The 20,775-nt window shown below is 44.3% G+C and overlaps 1 protein-coding gene across 1 annotated transcript in view; it reads right to left on the minus strand.

Moving 5' to 3' along the window:
- Window positions 1-20,775, minus strand: part of SLC22A23 (solute carrier family 22 member 23) — a 118,903-nt gene that overhangs the window by 19,951 nt on the left and 78,177 nt on the right. The window contains 3 exon segments of the mRNA XM_049823956.1: window positions 4,180-4,269; window positions 10,757-10,884; window positions 15,989-16,157. Of these exon segments, the coding sequence (XP_049679913.1) occupies window positions 4,180-4,269; window positions 10,757-10,884; window positions 15,989-16,157 (387 nt within the window).

Consider the following 20,775-nt stretch of genomic DNA (forward strand, 5'->3'; position numbering starts at 1 on the left):
ACAGCCATTTCTCCCGAATCTACGTAGCATGAAGCTCACAAAAGCATAAAAACAGAGGTGGAGCAAAAGAGAAAATCGGTCAAATTAATATTTATACTACAGGAGCGCTCAGCAGGCTCAGCAATGGATCAGGGCTATATTAAAAAAATAAGCAATGAAAAAAGATGGTACCTAATCTCAAAGAGCAAGGTCAAAATAATTTTTGCAGCAAGATTCTGGAAAGGAGTAAGTGGGAATAAAATAATTCAGAACAACTGAAGCAGTTAGATAAAACATAGTTATGAAGCCTATAACCGAGCCCAAGCCAAACCTTCTACAATGAAAAAGTCAAAGCAAGCACTAGAAGCAGCACAAGGTTTTGAAAAACTGACCGTGACTGTTTACTGTTTCAGCTGAAGGGCAACAATGAAAATCACCACCCAGACAACACACATAGCACAGATTTCATGCGGACATAAGGACATAAGACGCTCAAACTGTCTAAGAATGACCAGATCTGGCCTGTCAAAGTAAAAACAACTCCTCTGTCAGCAGGAGCCAGTCCTTAATACCATTTCTTCAGATTTTCTTAATTTAAGGGTTGGTTTTTTTTGTTTCTCAAAGTAATTTTTACTTTTTTTATTTTGGGAAGAGAAAGTAGATTTTATTGTCAATATGTGCTTTATTGAGCCACAACTTAATAAAACTAAGAGAAGCAACACTTAACTTGGTTACACTTCTCTTTGGAGCCAAACATCATTTTGCCCTCCAGTCCTGCTTTGTTCATACATTAGGGGTTGCTACAATCCACATGTTCTTTATTTATTGTCACGCATCCTTCTCATGCGTGCCCAGCCCCTGTTTAACCTTTCTTATAAATCAGTCTTTCTGAACTAATTCTTGTCAGTGTTTTTCACTGAACTGCTGTTCTACCCTCAAGTAATGGATAGCCGGCGGGTTATGTGAACTGGCAAACACCTCCTGTGCTCAGCTGCAGCGAGGATCACACAGGAGGGAGATGAGATTTCACCCCTTCTCTACCCTGCCTCATGCAGCAGTCTCCCTTCAGCGGACCCTTGCTTCTGCTCTGATGGGGGTTATGCTGCATGGATACATAGCATCATTATATGAAAATGTCCCAGAGGAGATTCCAGATGTAGCTGCATTACAAGGATTAAAGAAAAAAAAAAAAAGAAAAAAAGAAAAAAAAAATAATAAAATAATCTGGCCTCAAATCTTATACCAAAGAATGCAAACAGCTCTGACTTTTTACTGAAAGCCTTCTAGCTCTGCCAGCTGTTTACTCCTCCATCCCTCTATGACGTGTTAAAACTCCAAATCTAAGTCACCTGCTTCAGATGAATGACTCTCCCCAAATCTCCAACACCATCTATCTTTCTGACTACGTTCTCCATCCCTTATTCCTATATATACACCAGTCAGTCGTTCACCAAAAAAACCCCCTACAGCAAAAGGAATCATTTACAATAAGCAAAATATCATTCAGATAACAACAAATAAGCTACGTGACTTGCAAAAAAGTCATCAACTACAGAACTGGCTCTCATTTAAGTGGCCTGCTGTCTTTGGAGGCAGCCGGCGTGCACGAGAGGACCTGCTCTGACTGTGACGGTCATCAGGAGAGCGGCAGCTCTTAGGCTGTCTGGACTTCAGAGTTCAACATTAAGATCTTAAAAGAGAAGCCAAGCCACTGCCTATTAAAAGCCCGTGGAAGCAAACTATTGCTCTCTCAAGTTACTGGAATAACACCAGGAAAACTCCCCCTACCCCCAGCCTATTCTTTGATTTTGCACTGAAGTCACCAGTTCAGAAGCAATTCGCATGGAACGTTTCAGTTCTGACTGATGTACCAGAAGGGAGTGTGGAAAATAAAAAATATTTTTATCTATTTACTCAGAGGCCCATTATGAGTTTTCCCATACTCCTGAGCCCACACACACTCTAGGCGTACTATTCAGGGGCTCAGTAGGACAACTGTCAACAAGCTAACTCTTTATCTCAGTGGAAATTTAAACTATTCAGGAGACACTAAAAGTCTCATGGGGAGGGGAACCCTACAAGCTTCCAGCTCCCGATGCTGCTGAATTCTCGTGGGATCCTCTGTGTTTCAGGAGCATGGCTTTCAAAATCAGAAAGTATCTTTAAAGCCTTCAGATGAAGTCACCCATCTCTGCATCGCTTGGCAAAGACAAAATAGACAAAGCTCAAATCAAGCAGCCGAAAAAGGATGTCCAAAATGACAAGTGTCCTGTGGTGACGGACTTCTGCTGGATTTTTCTGGCTGCTAAACGATACTGTCAGTAGCTCTTTGAACATGAAAAGAGCTATGGAAGCCCAGCACAGATGCTCAATCAATTCGCAGAGCATGACAGCTCTGCAGCAGGAGGTAGACCAGTCTGAAATGCAGAGCTGAAGCAACCTACTCTCAGCCATACTGAGTTACTGGTACACAGGGTTATTTATACCTTCTAGGTTTTCTGTCTCCATGAATTCCCTTTGTGCTTATTTATTTATTTATTTATTTTTATAGTGGAGGACTAGCAGCCTGATACATTGCATTTTTGAAAAGCCTAATAGTGAAGGAATATTGAAGTCTACCAAGTCACATACAGAAATTATGAGGTGGGTAAGGAGCTGACTGATGGGCAGACAGCAATAAGGGACAGAAAAATAGAAATCATAAGTGGATGGCAGGAGGTTAGTGGTGGGGTGACTCATCTTATTGTCAAAAAAAAAAAAAAAAAAAAAAAGAAATCTCGTTTAATAACCTCGCTAGGGAGCTTGGCACGAACCTTAGGAATGTGCCAGTGAAGTCTGTTGGTGACAAAGTGAAGCACTGCCAGCGGTACAGCACAGAAATGGGACATTAGAGGGGACTGGGCGAGCTTAGGACCCTGTGTGGCAAAAGCAAGTAAAAATGCAAAATACAAGGTAAAATGCTCGGGGACTAATGGGAAACGTTTCCGCTGGAAGATAAGCTTTTAGCAAATACTGTGATGGACCTGGTTATATACTACTTGAACGGAAGTGACTTATAAGGCACCAGTTTATTGTGTCCATGAGGTATTTGCAACTCAGACAATGGAATACTGGTGCTCTTTTATAATTCTGGTCACCAATATTTGAGAAACTAAAGCTTTGGCAAGCCTATTTATAAAAGGATAGGAGATAGAAGAGAACTTCAGCTCAGCAAGGATACAGGGCTGCTGTCTGCTCACATAGCGTGGGAAAAGAGAAAAAGAGATTTAAGATAAAGACAGTCAGAGACAGGAGCAAATGGGAAGGGAAGAAAGACAAAGAACCTGGACAGATATAGTGTATTTGAATTGAATGCAAAAACATAACCCAGTACAAGAGCAATCTGGAGTCTGGAATGGCCTTCCAACAAAAGCATGGGACATAAATACTAACAGCATTTAAAAAGAAGCTCATTTCATAAGAGCAACTGTATAACTCGAATACTGTAATAGCAAAGGACTGCTTGCAATAATTTGTTTCAATCCTGTATTTCTAATTACGTTAAAAAAAAAGATAGGAAAAGCTAGACGTAAGGTTGCCATTGCAATCTTCAATTGCTCATATGCATTATGATACAGCATTTAATCAGATGATCACACATTAGTTTTTCCCCCCAGAATGCTCACTATAGTCAGCGAATGGGCAGCCATTAGTGATGTCTCTACCTTTCCCATTCAACATGTGCCCCTCAGCCTTATTATCCAAACCTCCCGGTGAGTACAAAATCACAGGTTTCCTCAGAGACATTCCTACAGTGCTGTCAGAATATTCATGTACCTCATAAATACCAACGAAATCATCTCCACCACCTTCTTGTAAGAGTAAGGAGAAAGATTATTCCTGTTTTGCAGGCAGGGAGATAAAATACAAAGGAATTGTGTTCAGAGTGAGAAAAATCACGCAGCCTTGTAGGTGCCAATATAAATGCTCCCAGCTTTCTGCAAATCAAGCCCCAGAATTACATGCTAGAGACAGACACTAAAGAAATTGTGATTAGTGACAGCACTGAAAGAGCCTGGTTCCAGGGAAATTTCCATCATGGTACAAGAACATCCCTGGCAGACACAGGCATCGAGTACAGCTCTTCAGGAGGCATTCAGCTTTATTTCCCCAAGACTGCCCTCTTTCCTTCTGCAACCCTCTGCCTCATTCACTACACACCTTCCAAATTCTGCAACAAATGAGGAACAGACAACAGCTTCATTCCCACAGCATCGTCCATCCTATGCACTGATTCGTCCATCCTATGCCCTGTGGAAAAAATAGGTCGTAATCATGTTATTAAAGGCTGTATCATTATGCCTTCATGCCAGGAGGCCAAGCAAGGGTTGCCCAGGCAACCTGACTTCTTGCATTTTCCAGAGCACGACTTGTCAATGTTTACATTCCTCTAATATTACCAACATTAAAAAAAAACCCAAACCAAAACAAAACCAAAAAACAACACAAAGAACGCATCAAATGTCACTGTGTGTAGCCCTATCTGGGCCATCAGCAGATTCCAGATACCTACACATGCATTGCTGCTATCTAGCACCGGAGCGATGGAGGAAATCTCAGCAGGCAGGGCGGGTGAGTTGGGCAGTACGGAGGGGTGAAGCACACATTTTAGCAGCGGATTTCACAAGAGAAGAGAGCCGAGATTGAATCCTTGGCCTTGACAGCTTGTTCTGGAGGCAGGGGGAAGCAAATGATCGCAGCCCTTTTGTCTCCACGCTCTAGCTTTCCTCTCCTCTTCCTCTACAGCCATCCCTTGTACCTTTGCCCTGCTACACCCCTCCAACTATCTTTATTCTTTGCTCCCACAACTCTTTTCACTCTCTTACTTCCTCTCTCCTCTGTCCACCGGTCCCCTCTTACTGCTCCCCGCCTCCACCTGGTCCCCGAGGTCTCCTCTCCTGCCCCTCACATCCACATCCAGACTCCCCCATCCTCTCTCTCCCCTCTCGGTGCACGGGGGCCGGGGCAGCACCAGGGCTCGCTGCCAGCCCTCCGCACGCGGTTCCTGCCCCGTAAAGCCGGCTCCTCCGGGAGGAAAAGCAGCACTGCGGACAAAGAGCCAGTGTGCCAGCCGGGCACAAAGCAGCTGCGACAGGCTGGAGCGTGGCCAGCGAGGGTCTGCGGAGGACTCAACTAGTGAGAGAGAGTCATTCAAGCTTAAACAGAGGCTGACCCCCCCCCCCCTTTTTTTTCCCCACTTTTCTAGCATATTTGGCTTTTCCCAGTGACATCAAAAGGCCTCAGTAGAGTGCTCCTTCTTCCCCCTGTCCCCTCCAAACCCTGCTGCTGTCAGAGGTTACTACGGCCCTCACCAAGGATACAGTCAGGGCACGCACGGGCTCTCCTCTTCCATTCCTGTAGACCTAGCCAGCAGAAGAGGACTTGCAGCGATCAGTTTTATTCTTGTTACTCACTATTTATCACGTACTGTGTGTCCTGAAAGAGTTGCACAAACTCCATCGGTTCCTGCTCCTGGACAACAGGGAACCACCAGGAGAAACTCAGCCCCTCCCGAAAGCTGATTTAACATACAAGAGGGCAACAGAAAGCACTGGCTGGTTTTGTGTGAGATGGAAATCTCTGTGGCTGACACACAGTCCTTTGTAAGACTTAAAGGATGCCTTCAAGTAGCACCTTGAACTGTTTTAACTAAACTTCCCACATTTACCTGACTAGCCCCTAGGACTTGCATGGGATATTTAAGTTTGGCAACATTAAACAACCAAGAAACAGGATCTAGTAAAGGAACACATCTGGCAGGTTTGTACGCAGCAGCATCACATGGAGTTATCTGCATTACGGGACCAGGGAACTTGTTTTCTTTCTCTGGCTAATACACCCGGCTCTTCATCCACCACAAGCTTTAAAACAGTGGCATAGTTGTAGGTGTGATTGTCTAAGGGCATGAGTAAAGCTTTGTAGGGAGAATTAATCTCTTCTAGTAGGGAAAGAGACTGACTTTCAGACATAAGGCTTTTTCACCCTTCCCTCTGCTATTTACCCAATGAAAAAAGAAAAAGCATGCAAGTACATAGATCCAAGCCTCAGGCTTAGGAAAAAAAAAAAAGCAAAACAAAACAGGGAACTAGCTTATTTATAAAAGAAAAGTCATGGAAGCATGTTGCTCAGTAGCAAGAAAGGTGAATGATAATTTCTTTTTTTTCATTTAAAGGAAAGCCCCTGAAAACCACAGCTTTCCTAACTGCAATCCACACACATATGCACTCACAGTACTTGTCAGCACTGTAGCCCTTCTTCCTCTCCACAACATGTCCTGCACGCTAAAGTCTGCATCTATTTGAATGCTTGATCTTTGCTGGCCACTTTTGTAATTACATCAATGTTATTTCTCTAAGCTTTGAAAGGAACCTTGGAAAGGAACAGCTATAACCTGTCTGTCCAAAGGAGCACTCCAATTTTCGTCTAGAGATGAGCAAAAAGGAGGTTTTGTTATTCAGCGTGGTAAGCAGTTATTTTTCTGTTACAGACCACCTGAAACGTCTCCCACCACAGGGAAAAAGAAGGAGAACCACACAAGGGGGACCTTCCATGGAAGCATCAAGTCTGACACTCAGGTAACTCCTGGTACGGCTTCCTAAGCGGTGCCTTTCCCAGCACGGCCAAACACACCGGCAGGGCCAGGTGCTGGTGCAGGGGAGAGCTGCTTGAGCAGTTGATCTGTTCCAGCCAACAGACCCTTCGCCCCACACAAAGAAAAAACATGCATCTTACCAAAATAACGAAAGCCACCTCATGTTCAAGACACCTTTAAAAGGTGGAAGGACAGTTGGTGCTTTCAGATTTCCAATTCCCCAAAACATTCTTTTCTCCTGTTCTCTAAACAGATCTCCATGCTTCCTTAGCTTTCCTTCACTCGGGTCAAAATGACCGCCCTGCAGCTGCACTGAAATATATACTTGTTTCTTGTTCCACAGGGGAACAGGGAAGAGACGGGGAAGTTTTTGGAGAAACTGGCAGTGAAAAACCTGTACTGAATTAATATTATCAAAATATTTCATTTGCTCATGACTGAAGATGACTTTTTGGGATAATGTTTTGAAATATTTGCCAATGAAACTCACCAAGCCTGTTTTACAAATGACATTTCAATATGCAGTTGGATAAAAATCATTCCCCTGATACAAAATTAAACTTTTCTTTCTAAACCAGGGTAAAGTCTTGAGCCAACTGGTGAAATTTTGAGACTCAAAACAATAGGGATGATTTAACCATGTTAGGTTATGGTTAGACATGCTAGGTCTAATTAGCACACCTAGATTTCTTAAGCATTAAAGAAGAAAATATGACCACATAAAACCAAAAATCTCTTTATGAAGGCTAATTTATTCCTGCCAAAAATCACAAGGTGCACCAATCACTCAAAAATAAAGCCACTTAAAGCTGTCAAGGAGGCAGCTCTCCTTTGGTTTTGCAACCAACAACAGACACTACATTACACCCCTGGGGCAGGTTACTGAGAAGATAAGGGCAATGTTAATTTATAACACTCTGGACTCCTATCAACATCCCTTGTCTCACTTTAATTTGTTTGCCATGCATACTCTCTGGCTGGCTGAGCATTGCCCATCAACTGCCCATGCTGATTTTCTCCAGACATGGGTTGTTACCGCAGCTGCCGGACCTTTCAGCTGCAGCTGGACCCCTGTCCAGACATTTAGTTGTTCTCTTTAGAGACATCTCCCAGAAGAGCACTGGCAAACTGCTCCCACCCTATGGATTGATTCAAAAACAGCAGACAAATTTTGGTTCCTTTTTTCCCACCCAATACGTGGGCCACCTCCCTGTGGAGCAAAGAGGCCTTATAGAAGGTTAGTAGCACCTTCCACTATGGGAGCGCAGCCAAATGGATCAGTAAAAGCTTTCAGCAGGCAATGGGAATGATGTGATTCTTCAGAAAGGAAAAGAAGCCTGTTCATTGCTTGGACAGCAATTAAAAATTGCGTTTTCTTCTATCCCAGAAATACTTCACCCACTTGATTGCTACTTCTTTTTATTATGGAACTTGTATCAGCTGCCAAAATGGGTACACATGAAACTACTGTAACTCCTGCAGTTATCTGTTATACAGGATACAGTAATTTGACTGGTACATATGAGTAAAATTACAGTGGGGTTACCAGCTGGAAGGGACTGCAAGTGAGCGGTTTATCATTTAATTGTATTGGGAGTAATTCAATCACAGGAGGCTGTTACGACAATGCAGCGAGGAATAATAAACAGCAACACAATGGCCCCTAACTAGAGCAAAACAGTTTCCAGCCCTTTCAGATGGAAAACAAAGAATAAAACAAATCACAAACAAAACCCCCTCCACACAGATAGGAAAGCTCAACAATGGAGTCAAAGGGAAATAGGGGATATCTGCATCAGGCTCCATAGCATCCTTTCTGCCAAAGAAGTACCAGCTTTTTACTCATTCCTTGCTACAGCAACTATGGGTACGTGATTATAACACACAAAAGCAGAGAAATGCTTTCTTCTGCTTACTGACCCACTGGAGACACATGGTCTGTGGTGTGATCACATTCTTCATTCGGGATTTCTACTTTTCTCCTGTCCCCACTCAGACCATCAACACTCCCATGCACCCAGAATGAGAGAGAAGGTCCTTCCTTCCAAAATTTTTAGTTAAGCTCATTTCATCCTTTTGATACTGCTTCTCTCTTACTCTCCCTGCAGAAATGCAGCGTCCCTACAGAGCTGGGTCAGGAAAGCCTTAACATGTGGGGCTGTAGAGAGAGTTTAAAGAGAAAAAGCGAGGGAAGAAACAATAAAAAACTCCAGCAATATGCCCAACAAATCCAGCATCAACAAGGAGACAGAAATGACCATGTTCTGTATCAAAGTTTGCAAAGGGTGATGTACTGACAACTGCTATATCTAAATGTATTTGCAGGCAGAGAATCCACAGCATCAAGATGTGTAATAACACTCTGTTTTCCACATGAAAGGGAGTCCCTCCTTAAACAGGAGTGTACCCCTACCACGAAACCGCTGGAAAAAGTAATCAGTCGCGAATAATAGCCATAAAACCTTTCTGATACTTAGCATTCCTCCATGGACAATATCATTATACATGGCTTAAATAAATCCCTCTAGCACACAGTTGCATCTTTATCATTTTCCTTAAAGGAAACTCAGGTAATTTATTTTTTCTTTCCCCTAAAATACATTTAATTTCACCTGCAAATTCAAGCAGCTGACTAACTGAGAAAAGCCAAATTTAGAGTTTGTTGAGAAACTCCAATTGTGAGACATTTTGTTGCCTCAGAGAGAGGTTTTCTCCAAGATCCATCATTTACTCTGGGGAAGATCTGCAAAAAGGGGTGGGGGGATGAAGGTCACCAGGTTAATGGCTGCTCATATACCCCTATGCTTTTCGGAACTTTACCAGAAAAATGGCATTTCCATTGCGAAGCCACGTTGTGCGCGACGCAGATCCAGGGGAGACACAATTACGTGCAAACAAGCTAATTAACACCAGACTGCCAACTGCACCAGAAATCACAGCAGTGACCTGGGTATGAATACCACAGACCCAAATCAGACTTTTTCACCCCTCACTGATGAAGACTTAGGCACTGATGTCAATGGTGACATTTTTTCTATTCTGGACGAAGTCTGTTCCGGTGCGGACTGATGCCTTTAGCACTGACTGATGGAAGCTACAGTTACCCCAGAGACATCTGACAGCGAGTACCAGCCAAGCGCAGGAGGCATCACCCCTACCCGTGGGCAGAGCTACTGGGTGACATCTTCCTGCAGCCCCTGGGGTCAGAGCAGGTAGGGTTTGAAAAAGTGGGGAAAAAAAGAGAAACATTTCCACTGTTTTCTGACTAGTGGGTAGTCTGATACAGATTGCAAGCGACAGTGCAAAATGGGTGTTTACGGGCACCGTCAGGCCTGTGAGAAGGAAGAGGGGAGCCTGAACCAAATCTGACAGGTGCACCAGTGAGATGAAGATCCAGGAACTCTTTGCCTTCGTTGTAATTAAAGCCACACACACACACAGTCTCTTCTGCAAAGCACCCTGCGAGACAGGAGCACGGCTATTTCAGTGACAATCCTGATGACAAGAGGAGCCAGCTCTTTCTATAAGCATCAGTAATCCAAGGAACCAATAATTTAGACTCTCGACCAAAAACGGCACCCTACCGCTGCGGCTTGCAGGACCCCCATCCCCAGAGCAGTGTCACTCAGAGGACGCAGGACAGGAAAGCAAAATGTCTCTTGGAGCAAGGCTTTAAAGAGAAACTGCAACGTGGTTTACATCTACCACAGGGCTGGCACTTCAGAATTGGGGGTTCGAGTGCTGCCGCTTCTCCAAACCAACAAAATAAGTGTTGTGCGATGGGCAGGATCCCAGCGAGCAGCTTCCTTAAAACACCGTTTCCAGAGGCACACAGGGCTGAAGGCGCACTCTGTAGCCATGGTAAAATTCTTCAAGACACGTCTCTAAAGACATATGGCACTGCAAGATGAGACTATCATTACTAGGACTGTTCGACAGGCCAAGTAATTTTAAACACAGTGCTGGAGTTTGGAATTGTTTTTCAAGAAAAGCAAAATGAATGAATGAATGAATGAACGGGATGATTTTACAGGCAGTAAATGGATTATTTAATTCTGGGCAGCAATGCCATGTGCAGCCATTAGTGAAACGCAAGCAACTTCATCTGAATGGAGGGATTTGCGGTTGTCTGTCTGTCCTACTCACCGGGCACCACTCCTTTGATGTCGCTTTCCGTGTTCACCCTGTTCTTGTGCGTGAACTGAAGGATCAGTTCCTTGGATGCCTCAAACTGCTGCGTAGCCATCAGCCACCGAAGGGACTCTGGGAAAATACTTCAAAGATGGAAAACACGTTAGGGTCGCTTCCAAGTTTCTATCAGAGGAAGAACCGATAGTGTTTAGCTGTTCACTTAACCGTTCGTGAGCTACGTAATTGTTTTCCAAAAGCAGAAGAATCACTTATGAAACAAATAAGAGGGAAAACAGATTCAGAATGTGTAAATTAATGACATTTTCTTTTACACTGATTCTCAAATGATACAGGAACGATCTTATCACCTAGAAATAGGACATATTAGAGTTTTATAACGTTGGAGGTGTTCTGCCCATTAATACAATTTTGAGAGAACTGGGAGAAGGAGGCAGCACTGTCTGCAATAGACATTTGCTGCCAAGCAGGCAATGAATGAGGTATGCAGTTAGCACATGATAATTCAGACCAAAGAAGGAAAATAGCCGACAGAAGTGATTTGGATTCTCTTGTGAAGATGGAGAGAGGAAAAAGAAGAATTACTTTTTACGATTCTAATGGAACAGATTATTTTTAAACATGTCAAAAATCTTCTCCCACATATGCAGACTTTAAGCAATTCTTTTATACAGGTCAGTATTGTGTATGTTCCAGGCAACACTCAGTTGTTGCTCTAAAAGCTTCCCCTAGCAAAACCAATATTGTGTTAGGTTAGTTGCCTTAAAAATACACACATGCACACAGAGTTACAGAATAAAAAAGTTTATTTTCCATCTGGTTGTTTCCTTCAAATGCTGATATTCACCTGAGTCACTAGCTTAAGTGATCATTCTTCCTTTTTTTCAGATGAGTTTATTTTGATACAGAACTAAAAAAAAAGTAAATCTTAAAACAAACAAACAAAACTTCCCATACTTCTATAGATATGAAAACTTTCAGATCTGACTCCAAGCATATTCTTCTTTCTTGTTTAGGCCTCATTTTCAACTAATCTCCCAAAAGACATTTCTAAAACCAAATTTAACAACTACTTTTATCTTCAAATATATAATAAACCTCAAATCTCCTTCACAAAGCACTGATCTTTGCTGTGGATGCTGCCTCAGTTATACTTCTAAGCAGTGGACCAGGCAATTGCACGGTTATGGTACTATCTTTTAAGGCTGATGCAATTTGGAAGACAGCTTAGAGAAACCTCCATCCTAGATAGAGAAAGTATTATTTTTTTGAAGAAGAAGAAAAAAAGAGAGAAGTCAGGCAGACTGCAATCCAAATGCTATCAGGTAATAAAAATATATAACAGCCGTGATGACAGCCATTCAGCTTGACAGCTTATTTACTACCACTGGCGCTGCATGGATGCTTTGGCATATCCTTCTGCAGAAAGTCCTGTGCCGCAAGTGCGTGTTTTGAGAAATTAAGAGTTCTTTGAATGCAAAATCTCCCCATGCTTGGCTCCAGAGAAGGGACAGCCTCAGCCACTAGTCTAAAAGCTGCACTTTTTGAACGGTCTGCTTCCAGGTCCCAAATGACAAGTCCTACGGGGAGCACCTGTTCCTAGGGAAGGAAGAAAGCCGCAGGGACGGGCATTGCAGGGACCAACGCTGTCCCTGCCTTCCAGCTCCTACAGGTTCCTCAAACTGGAAGTGCTGAAGCCTCACATCTTTCAGCTGCTCCATTACTCAGTGCGAGCAGTGGGAGGTTCATTTAAGGATCTTTAAAAACTCCTGCGCTGCTTTGAGCCCAGGTTATCAGGCACAGCAAGGGGAAGAGCTGGCCGTCCCATCTCTGTGCAAGTGCCTGAGCTCACCCGTGGAGCATGGACCCTGCTGCCAAGGGTCATTGGTACCCACCTACTGTTGCACCTCCTGCTGCCAAGCCAAGCACCATCACAAACTTAAAAGCCAAAAAACCACCACCAACAAAAAAGCCAACCCCCTGGTCCCTGTGGACTTCTGCACAGAAATTTGGTCACAACCTTGTGCTTCATCACCTGGCACTCAACACTAATTGACTGTAGCTTTCTGCCAAGGGTGGACAATCGCCCAGATCACTGTGCCGAGCTGACTGCGGACACCTGGTCGATAATCTTCTACCTCCTCCGTCAGTGAGGAAAGGACCAGCCTTTTGCAGTCAAAGAAAAGAACGGGGTGGGTAGAGGGAAATGTTTGTCTCCTGGTACACAGCTGCTACTTGGGAGAGGAGAGGGGGAAGAGTGGGAGGGACACTGGTAAAAAAGATCCGAAGCCTGAGAAATCCTAAGAGCAGAGAAGAATCCTTGACAGACAGAAAAAGGCCAGGCACGTACCACACATAGCTGGAAGGAGAACCGTGATCCTGTCCAGATGCAGAGCAAACCCATGCCCATGGAAATTGTGTAGTGTGTCAATCTGGGGTCTGCCCCAGGGCAACAAGGCCAGTTATTATACCTTTGCGTCTTGCTGAGGGTAAATCCTATCTAATGGCACCAGAAAAGAACTGGCCACCCCTTCCTAGTTCTTCAGTTTCGGTTAGAGTGAAGCAGGAGTTTATTTCATATTATGGATGCCTTTGCTGACGTTCATGGCATGGTTCTCTCAGGAGCTCCCTGTGTCCAAGGGAGAGGAACTAATGCCTCTGTATAACTGGAGCTCCCCCTCCCTCATGGCTGTAGCACACACAAACTTTGAAAGGAGCCTAACTTCTGTTAGCTTATTTTTATACGCTTGTCACCAACCCCTGTGCTCACGTCTGGCTTATATGGATGTCTCCCTGCCCTTCCCGAACGACCCGAGAGCTCAGCAAAGGCATCTGCTTGATTTGCAAGTGTCCCAGCCCACCAGCCCATCCCTCCTAGACAAATCTGCTGCTTCCCCCTTTCTCCCCATCCATGCCCAGCCTCCCGATCCGCTCAGCCACCCACCTCCTGGGGATGGTATAGCCTGCCACAGGCACATGGCTGGGAGCAGAGCAAATCTATAGGTGGGAGAGGGCTATGTCCCAGCCCGGAGGGGTAAACAGCTCTCTCACAGCAGGAGATGGAAGTAAAGAGAGGAAGGAGGAAGGAGGAGGCAGCGCAGGGGCTATCGCAGCATCTGTTATTGAACTCACTGCTTTGGGTACATGATGGGGAATTAACGAGCAGTGCCGTTTTCCAGTTCTTTTATTACAAATCAGTTAGTTTTCTTCCTTCATCTGTAACATATGCTGAGGGTCCACGCTCTGCTCTCCAACATAATGCCGGGGGAAGAGGGGAGAAAAGGAAAGAGGTAATAGAACGGTAGCACTTTCCAGAGAATATGCAACAGATGGAAGAGAAAAGCCTAAGAGAAAAGTGCATACTGTACCGACAGTATAATTAAACAGGCACCCTAACCAGGGTCCATTTCTGCAAATGCAAAAACCCTGGGCAATGCAAATCCTGTTACTTTGGCTATTACCACTATTTATCAAGCTGTCATATCACACATTATATAAGGGGGATCTATTTGTGTGGTCTGCCTGTCCCATCCAGCCAAAAAGCGCTTGCAGATTAGGAAATAAATGTTAACATTTCCTATTGCTTTCGATATCACCCAGGGACGACCTCTCAACAGGAATGTACGAGACCCTGACTCAGCCACCTGGAAGACGTGCTATCTCCAGAACACTGCTGAGGGGTTACTGCTGTCCATGTCGTCTGCTGTGTTCGTTAGGAGCCTTCATACTATTGTACTGTCCTTCTGGACACAAATATCTATAAACTTTATATTAGATATTGGGTTCTATCCAGTGGTGGATGCAAGGCATTTCAGCTGGTGGGCATCTCAACAGGAGGTGTTGGAGTAGACCTGCATGTGTTTGCATGTGTATAATGTACGGCAGGTTTGGAAGAATAGTATTGCACATTAATAAGAACACTCTTGGTTAGTCATCATCAAGATTAACACTGACAAGATAAGACTATTTAGATGTTATAAGTTGGAAAACAGGGGGAAAAAAGTGCCATTATCTTGAAAGGACTTGTAACTTTCTACTGTGTGCTTCATTTTTCCCTCAGCCCAAGCTATGACATGTCTACCTTGGGTATAAGTAAAGAAATCCCCACTGAGGGCTACCACCACGAACACAGCAGAACTCTGCAAGGCCTTCATGCATTAATAGAAAAATATATAAGTGTTAAAAATTCTTACATACTGTAACAAGTTTTTACATGTTGCAACTTGTCAGGCATTATAACTAGCAGCTCGGCCCCCCACGGTACATAAACAACTTGGTCCTGCACAGTGCGGTGGCCTTTTTTCCTCATTTTTCGCAGTGTACAGCAACTAAATATTTTAGTCTTGTTAATGTTATCTTTAAAACGTACGATCTAGCGTGTTCTTACTGTTATGGTTTTGTACAACACTGCTCTCACAAGCCTCCGTTGTGTTATGCCGCCACTGCGTGTCACTATTAAGACAGAACAACAAAGAAAGACTTTTGGGGAGGTTTATAAAGTCCTGGTGGGGATGGACCTGGCACCATCCCCCGAGGCGAGAGCTGCCCTACTTCTCTCAGGATAGCCGTACCAACGCCACGGTGCAGCAGGCAGAGAGGAGTGGGAGCAGCCAGGAGGGAAGGATTCCTTGTGGGAACGATACCGACCCATTGCCTGGCACAGACCAGCCACCCAGGCTTCAACACAGCATGCGCTAATTTGGGCAAAATCCAGCAGGCAGTCTAGTTCAGGGCTGGCTACCTCGTGCACACAAGCCGTCCAAGTGCGCTTGTTCAAGAGCTGACACATGTTATTTTTAACCTAGCTCGGCTAACCCAGGCCAGAGAAACCAACAGTGACAGCTCAGAACCACAATACAGGTTTTTAAGGGAAAATTTAGCTGTGCAGCCACAATCTGACAACAGCGAGGCGGAGGTGCATCCTCTCAAGAATTGTTTTCATCTTTAAAGGGAAAGTGACAGCCAGAATAATAGCAAAGCGCGGAAGAGGACCACCTCCTGAGTTCCCACCAAGTTGCAGCATGTAACCTATGTGAACGCTAGAGCAGATTATAAAGTTATTATTTCTCATTTCAAAGTCACATTATTTGCAAAATGTGAATGGAAGAATAAAGGGAAAGGCTCACACATCTTGTGAAGCACACACACTTTCTGACAGTGAAGCACCTCCCAAGTCCAACATCAGGAGCTCATGTTGTCTTTGACCCGCCAGGAGGAAGAAATACTTACACCCAGTAAAGCAGCATCAGCAGGAAAGGACAGATGATGACCGCCTGGAGGACCTGCCAGTCCCTGCAGAGGGCAGCCAGCCCCGGCATGAGGAACTGCCCCGCCATTTCGATGAAGCTCGCCACCATGGTGATCATGAACCGGTGCCCCGGAGGACAGAGCTCTATCCCTGAAACACAGAGCACACGCGAACACGTTAGCCCCCCAGCAGCAAAGGCACCCACGGAGTACCTCTTTGGGAAACTTTCAGGGAGTTAATGTCCTTCTAGGCCTTTGGCCAAAGTTATGCACAATCACATAAATCTTGTTTCCTCCTGTATTTAGACTTCAAATACCCTAGCAGCTATAGAGAAGCCCGTTAAGAGCTGGCTGTGACGCAAACACTGCAACTTCCATACGCTTATTGCGTCTCCTGCAGACCTGCTGTATCCTCATCGTCAGCTTTCCTTCGGTCTCTGCCTAGAGAAGCATTTGACCAAATTGTAAGATACTTGTTTTTAAAAGGGAATGTAGGGTAAAAACACAATCCAGAGCTTCTGGGTTGAGCCTTTTCACACTTCTCGGAGACGCCGTGTGCCTTTCCAATCAGTTTGCTGGGAGGCAGAAGAGCACAGCTCTCAGCAGGATACAGGCTCCCAGCTCATACGGGATGCCACCTGCCCACAGTTTAATATGCTACGACTCAGCCAGTTTCAAGCTGGATTTTGCTGAGCGGGTTGTTTCTGAGTTTGCTTTTTGTTTTCGCAATAGCTAATCTTGATCAACTTTCAAATGAGCCAGCTTTCCATCTGTCTTATCCTACCCTCCATCCTTCCTTTTGCTGTGGGGCAATTTACTACCATCACTGTCATCATTGGTCATCTCAGCTGCCTTGTGACAAGCAAGTTCAGTAGATATAAAGCTTCCTTAAACCCTGAATTCTGGCTACCTTTATTCAGTCCTCAGAAATGAAGATGAATTTATCAGAATCACAGCTTAAAAAAAACCCAAAAAACCAACATAGAAAAATCACAGAAAAAGTAGCAGAAAAATTGGACTGCCTTGTGGAAAGATATTAGAACAATTTCTTCACCACTTAAGATTGCAATAGAAGCTCCTATTTCATATTTCCCATTTGCCCACATTCACTTCTATAGATTAATAATTAAGCACAATAAACCTGCCACAAATATTGTGTAGTACTTATAGGCATGGTGATACAGAAACATAGGCTCGTAAACATTCATGATAGGTTGCTGTCAAGTATTGTGGCTTTTCCTTGGGATGTTTCCTATGATTGTTTTAAATTAGAATTTAACGGTTGTTAAAACTGTAATTGAAAAGCTGTAAGATAATAGGAAGAGATGACAGCTGCTCCTTCATTCACTCTCTCATCTGTAGCTTGTTCAGCATTTATCTCTGTAACACAGATTTAAACTAGCTGACCAGGAACTAGCTTGTAGATCAAATGTAGGATTAAACACCACTTTTTTCCCCCCCTTTCTTTTCATCCAATGACAAAAACTATCAATGGATTTTTGCCAGTACAGAAGGAAAATGTATCTGTTGTGAGGCAGTCCAGATTTTCATTAGCTTAACCACAAACACAGCAGCTTTGGAAAAGAAAGGGGGGGGGGGGAACCTCAAAGACTCTCACTTGCTATAAAAGGCTTTTACATTTTAATTAGGAAAACAAGATTAAAACACAGAGCTCCTTATGACATTAATATGGTTTCATTCTTACTAATGAAGCTTCCCAAGCCTAGGTGATTTTTTTATTCTATGCAAAGAGGTCACTTCCGTTTTATTTCTCTAATCTTCAAATATAAAGCTGTTCTGTTTGCTTTTCTAAACCTTAAAGTTACAGTTACTCACAATCCAATATTCCTTCATTAAGTACAAGGACGAGTTTTGTTGCTATAGAAACAGGAAGTCTGCATTAGATAGGTAAGGCTTTGGCATTTCAATTGCATTGCTTAGGCTAGTATCAGATTAAAAAAAAAATTAACTAAGAGGACACCAGAAAGAGGTGTCCAAATAATAAAATTATATTTTATAAAGTCACTGGTGCATAGCACATAACTCCATATGCAGCAGTTACTCATTGTATAGAAAGGAAATAACTTCAGATATTGTTTGGCATTTATTTTCTTTGGATTATCACATGCATACAATCAATTTTTGCCCTTTCCTCTAAAAAAGCTGGAGAAGGCAAAAAAATAATCCCTGCTGTAGCTGGGTGAGCGTGACTTTCAAGTGACATGAGCAGGCGCTCCGTATATATGAAATATCACATCTCTGCTGAAACGTTCAACATATTAGGACAGCCTCCTGACTTTCCAACATCTCTGGCATCAATTTTATATGACTAAAGACTCAGCACTGCAGTTTTTAGCAAGCATTTAGCAGTCAACCTTTTCCCACCCCGCCAGCAAAGCCACCCAGCGCAGCACCTCTGCCCCAGCACCAGGAAAGGCATCCAGGCATGAGGGCTCTACGGCTGCAACAATCTCCAGCCAGTTTGCACGACAAATTACCAACTCACACGAAATCACTACAAGGCAGAGAACAGCTTTATCCACCCGTGGCAAATCCAGCAGGAAAGCTCCAGCTCCCCCACTCAGTGAAAAGGTTTCCGCCTCAACTTCTTTGTGGAGCATGAAGAGTCACGTAAACTCTTGTCTTATACACTAATAATAGAAATTACCGTCAGTACCAAAGACTCCCAGATACATCTGTTTGCTCTACTTGGAAAATTTTGTGTGGGCAAGGAGACAGGTGTGGAAAGGATTCTGCTTCCTTGCCCAGCACTTCTACTCTAGGCAGCACAGGCAGAGCAGCAGATCTAACTCAGATGCCTAATTTCCCTAAGTCCCAGGCAAACGACTGTATGGGCAAGTTGAAACCTGTACACGGAGCAGTCCTGCAGTACTTGGGCAGCAAAATTAGATGTGCCCAGGACATGTGGGACAGACTTTCTCACCGTCAGTAGATGCCCAGTAACAGCGGACGCCACCAGCGCAGGAGCGGGACCCAGACAACCCCCGTGGCAGAACTGCTCCGCACACGCTGCAAGTACGACCCAGCCTGAAGGCAATGGCTTCACCACACGCGGGGTGCAGACCTGGTGGTCCCTGTAGGCATCACTGACACGAGACACCGAACACACGAGGCTCATTGCACAGCATACGCCTCTGGCTGGGAAACACAGAAATAAGGTGTCGAAATCCTTTTGGACCATATCCTGTATGTCCTTCCTCTACAGAAATGACCGAATCGATGTTCAGCAGCCTCACGGCCCGCAAACCTGACGCAGGGAGAAGCGGTGTGAACTGTGCCCCTTCTTAGAAGGGATTCAAGCATTTTTGGGGGCTGCTTCGTGCACTCAAAGCAACCCCACTACTAACATGCACAATGCGCAGAGACACGTTCTGCCATGGAAGGAACAGCTCTGGGGCCAGAGACGTTACTCCACGAGTCTGCATGCAGTGATTGTACCAGAAATATTAAAACTGGTGATGAACTAAGGCAGAGTAGGAGTCTGTGCATGTGTATATGAGTGTATGTGTGTGCGAGAGCATGCGAGCAGGCACCAGAAGGGTGGGCAGAACATGGGTTAAAGGAATGGCACACGCCCATTGTGCCAATCGCATCCTATCCATGATTTAATTCAAGTAACAAAAGGAGGAGGAACAACCTGACCTACAGATAAGGTATCAAGAAGATGAATGACAAGACTGGAGTCATAAAATATCAAGACTACGAGAAAAAAAAAAGAAGAAAACAAATTCATTAAGTTTGCCTGAGAATTATGAGGGACGAGAAAAAAACAATGAAGCAAAAAATTGTAAACATCAATTCCTAAAGGGTATGAAAAGCAACCCCAGACTGGTGTGTTGTTGCCTGCCAAGAACAACCTCAGGGATGTGATGAGGACACAGCAGCCTCTGCCTCCTGTCCTCTGGGTCACACAAGTGACCCTGGCCAGACCATGTGGACATATGCCTTGGTACTTGTGAGTGCACGGGTGTGAGCACATGCATGAATGAAATCCATGAGAAAGTGAGTGTGGCTGTGTAAAATAAGCCTACTTAGAGAATTCGGAGAAAAAAATTTAAAAATAACAACTTTGTCCTTCTATGTAGTCTCTCACTGAGTTATTTAGAAATCCCATGGGAAATATTTTCAAGCATTAAAGGGAATAAGAACCACAGCAGCTATATTGGCTGCTCCTAGCGACAAAGGCCAAGCTCAAGAAAAGGACTTTCAAACCAGCATTTTTGGTATACTCGGAGGACATATTTCAGAGCATCTCCCCCACTGCTTCATCTATTGTCCTTTTTGCTTACCCCTAGCATTGCAGCAATGGCCCTACTTGACCCCTAAGAGAGCCACATGCATGGTTAGGATGGTTAGTTAAACTTTCGAGACACACGCTGAGGGAAAAGCCCCCTCTGAGGAGGGCTCTGTCCCCGACACTCCCCACGCTTCCCTCTGGAGGCAGCCTTGGAGATGTCCTGGGCTCCCTTCCCGCTCTGGTGCGCTCCCCCTGGAGCAGGGGCAGCCCTTGCGTTTCAGAGGGGTTGAGTTTCATGACAGATGCTGGCCTGAGAAAAGCTGCCTCAGGTGGCATGGACCTACAGGGCTTTGGTCAGACTTTCTGACCATCTAACTTTAATGAGCAGGTTGTTGGGGTACGCTCTTGCACCTTAGGTGAATAGAGTCCAGGGGTTTCAAACTTGTAGCATTTTCCAAACATGTCTAAAAAGCATGATAAGTAGTTTTTAGGACTAGGAAAAGCATGAGCT

Source organism: Accipiter gentilis, chromosome 20 (genome assembly GCF_929443795.1).
Source record: "Accipiter gentilis chromosome 20, bAccGen1.1, whole genome shotgun sequence".
Lineage (NCBI taxonomy): Eukaryota > Metazoa > Chordata > Aves > Accipitriformes > Accipitridae > Astur > Astur gentilis.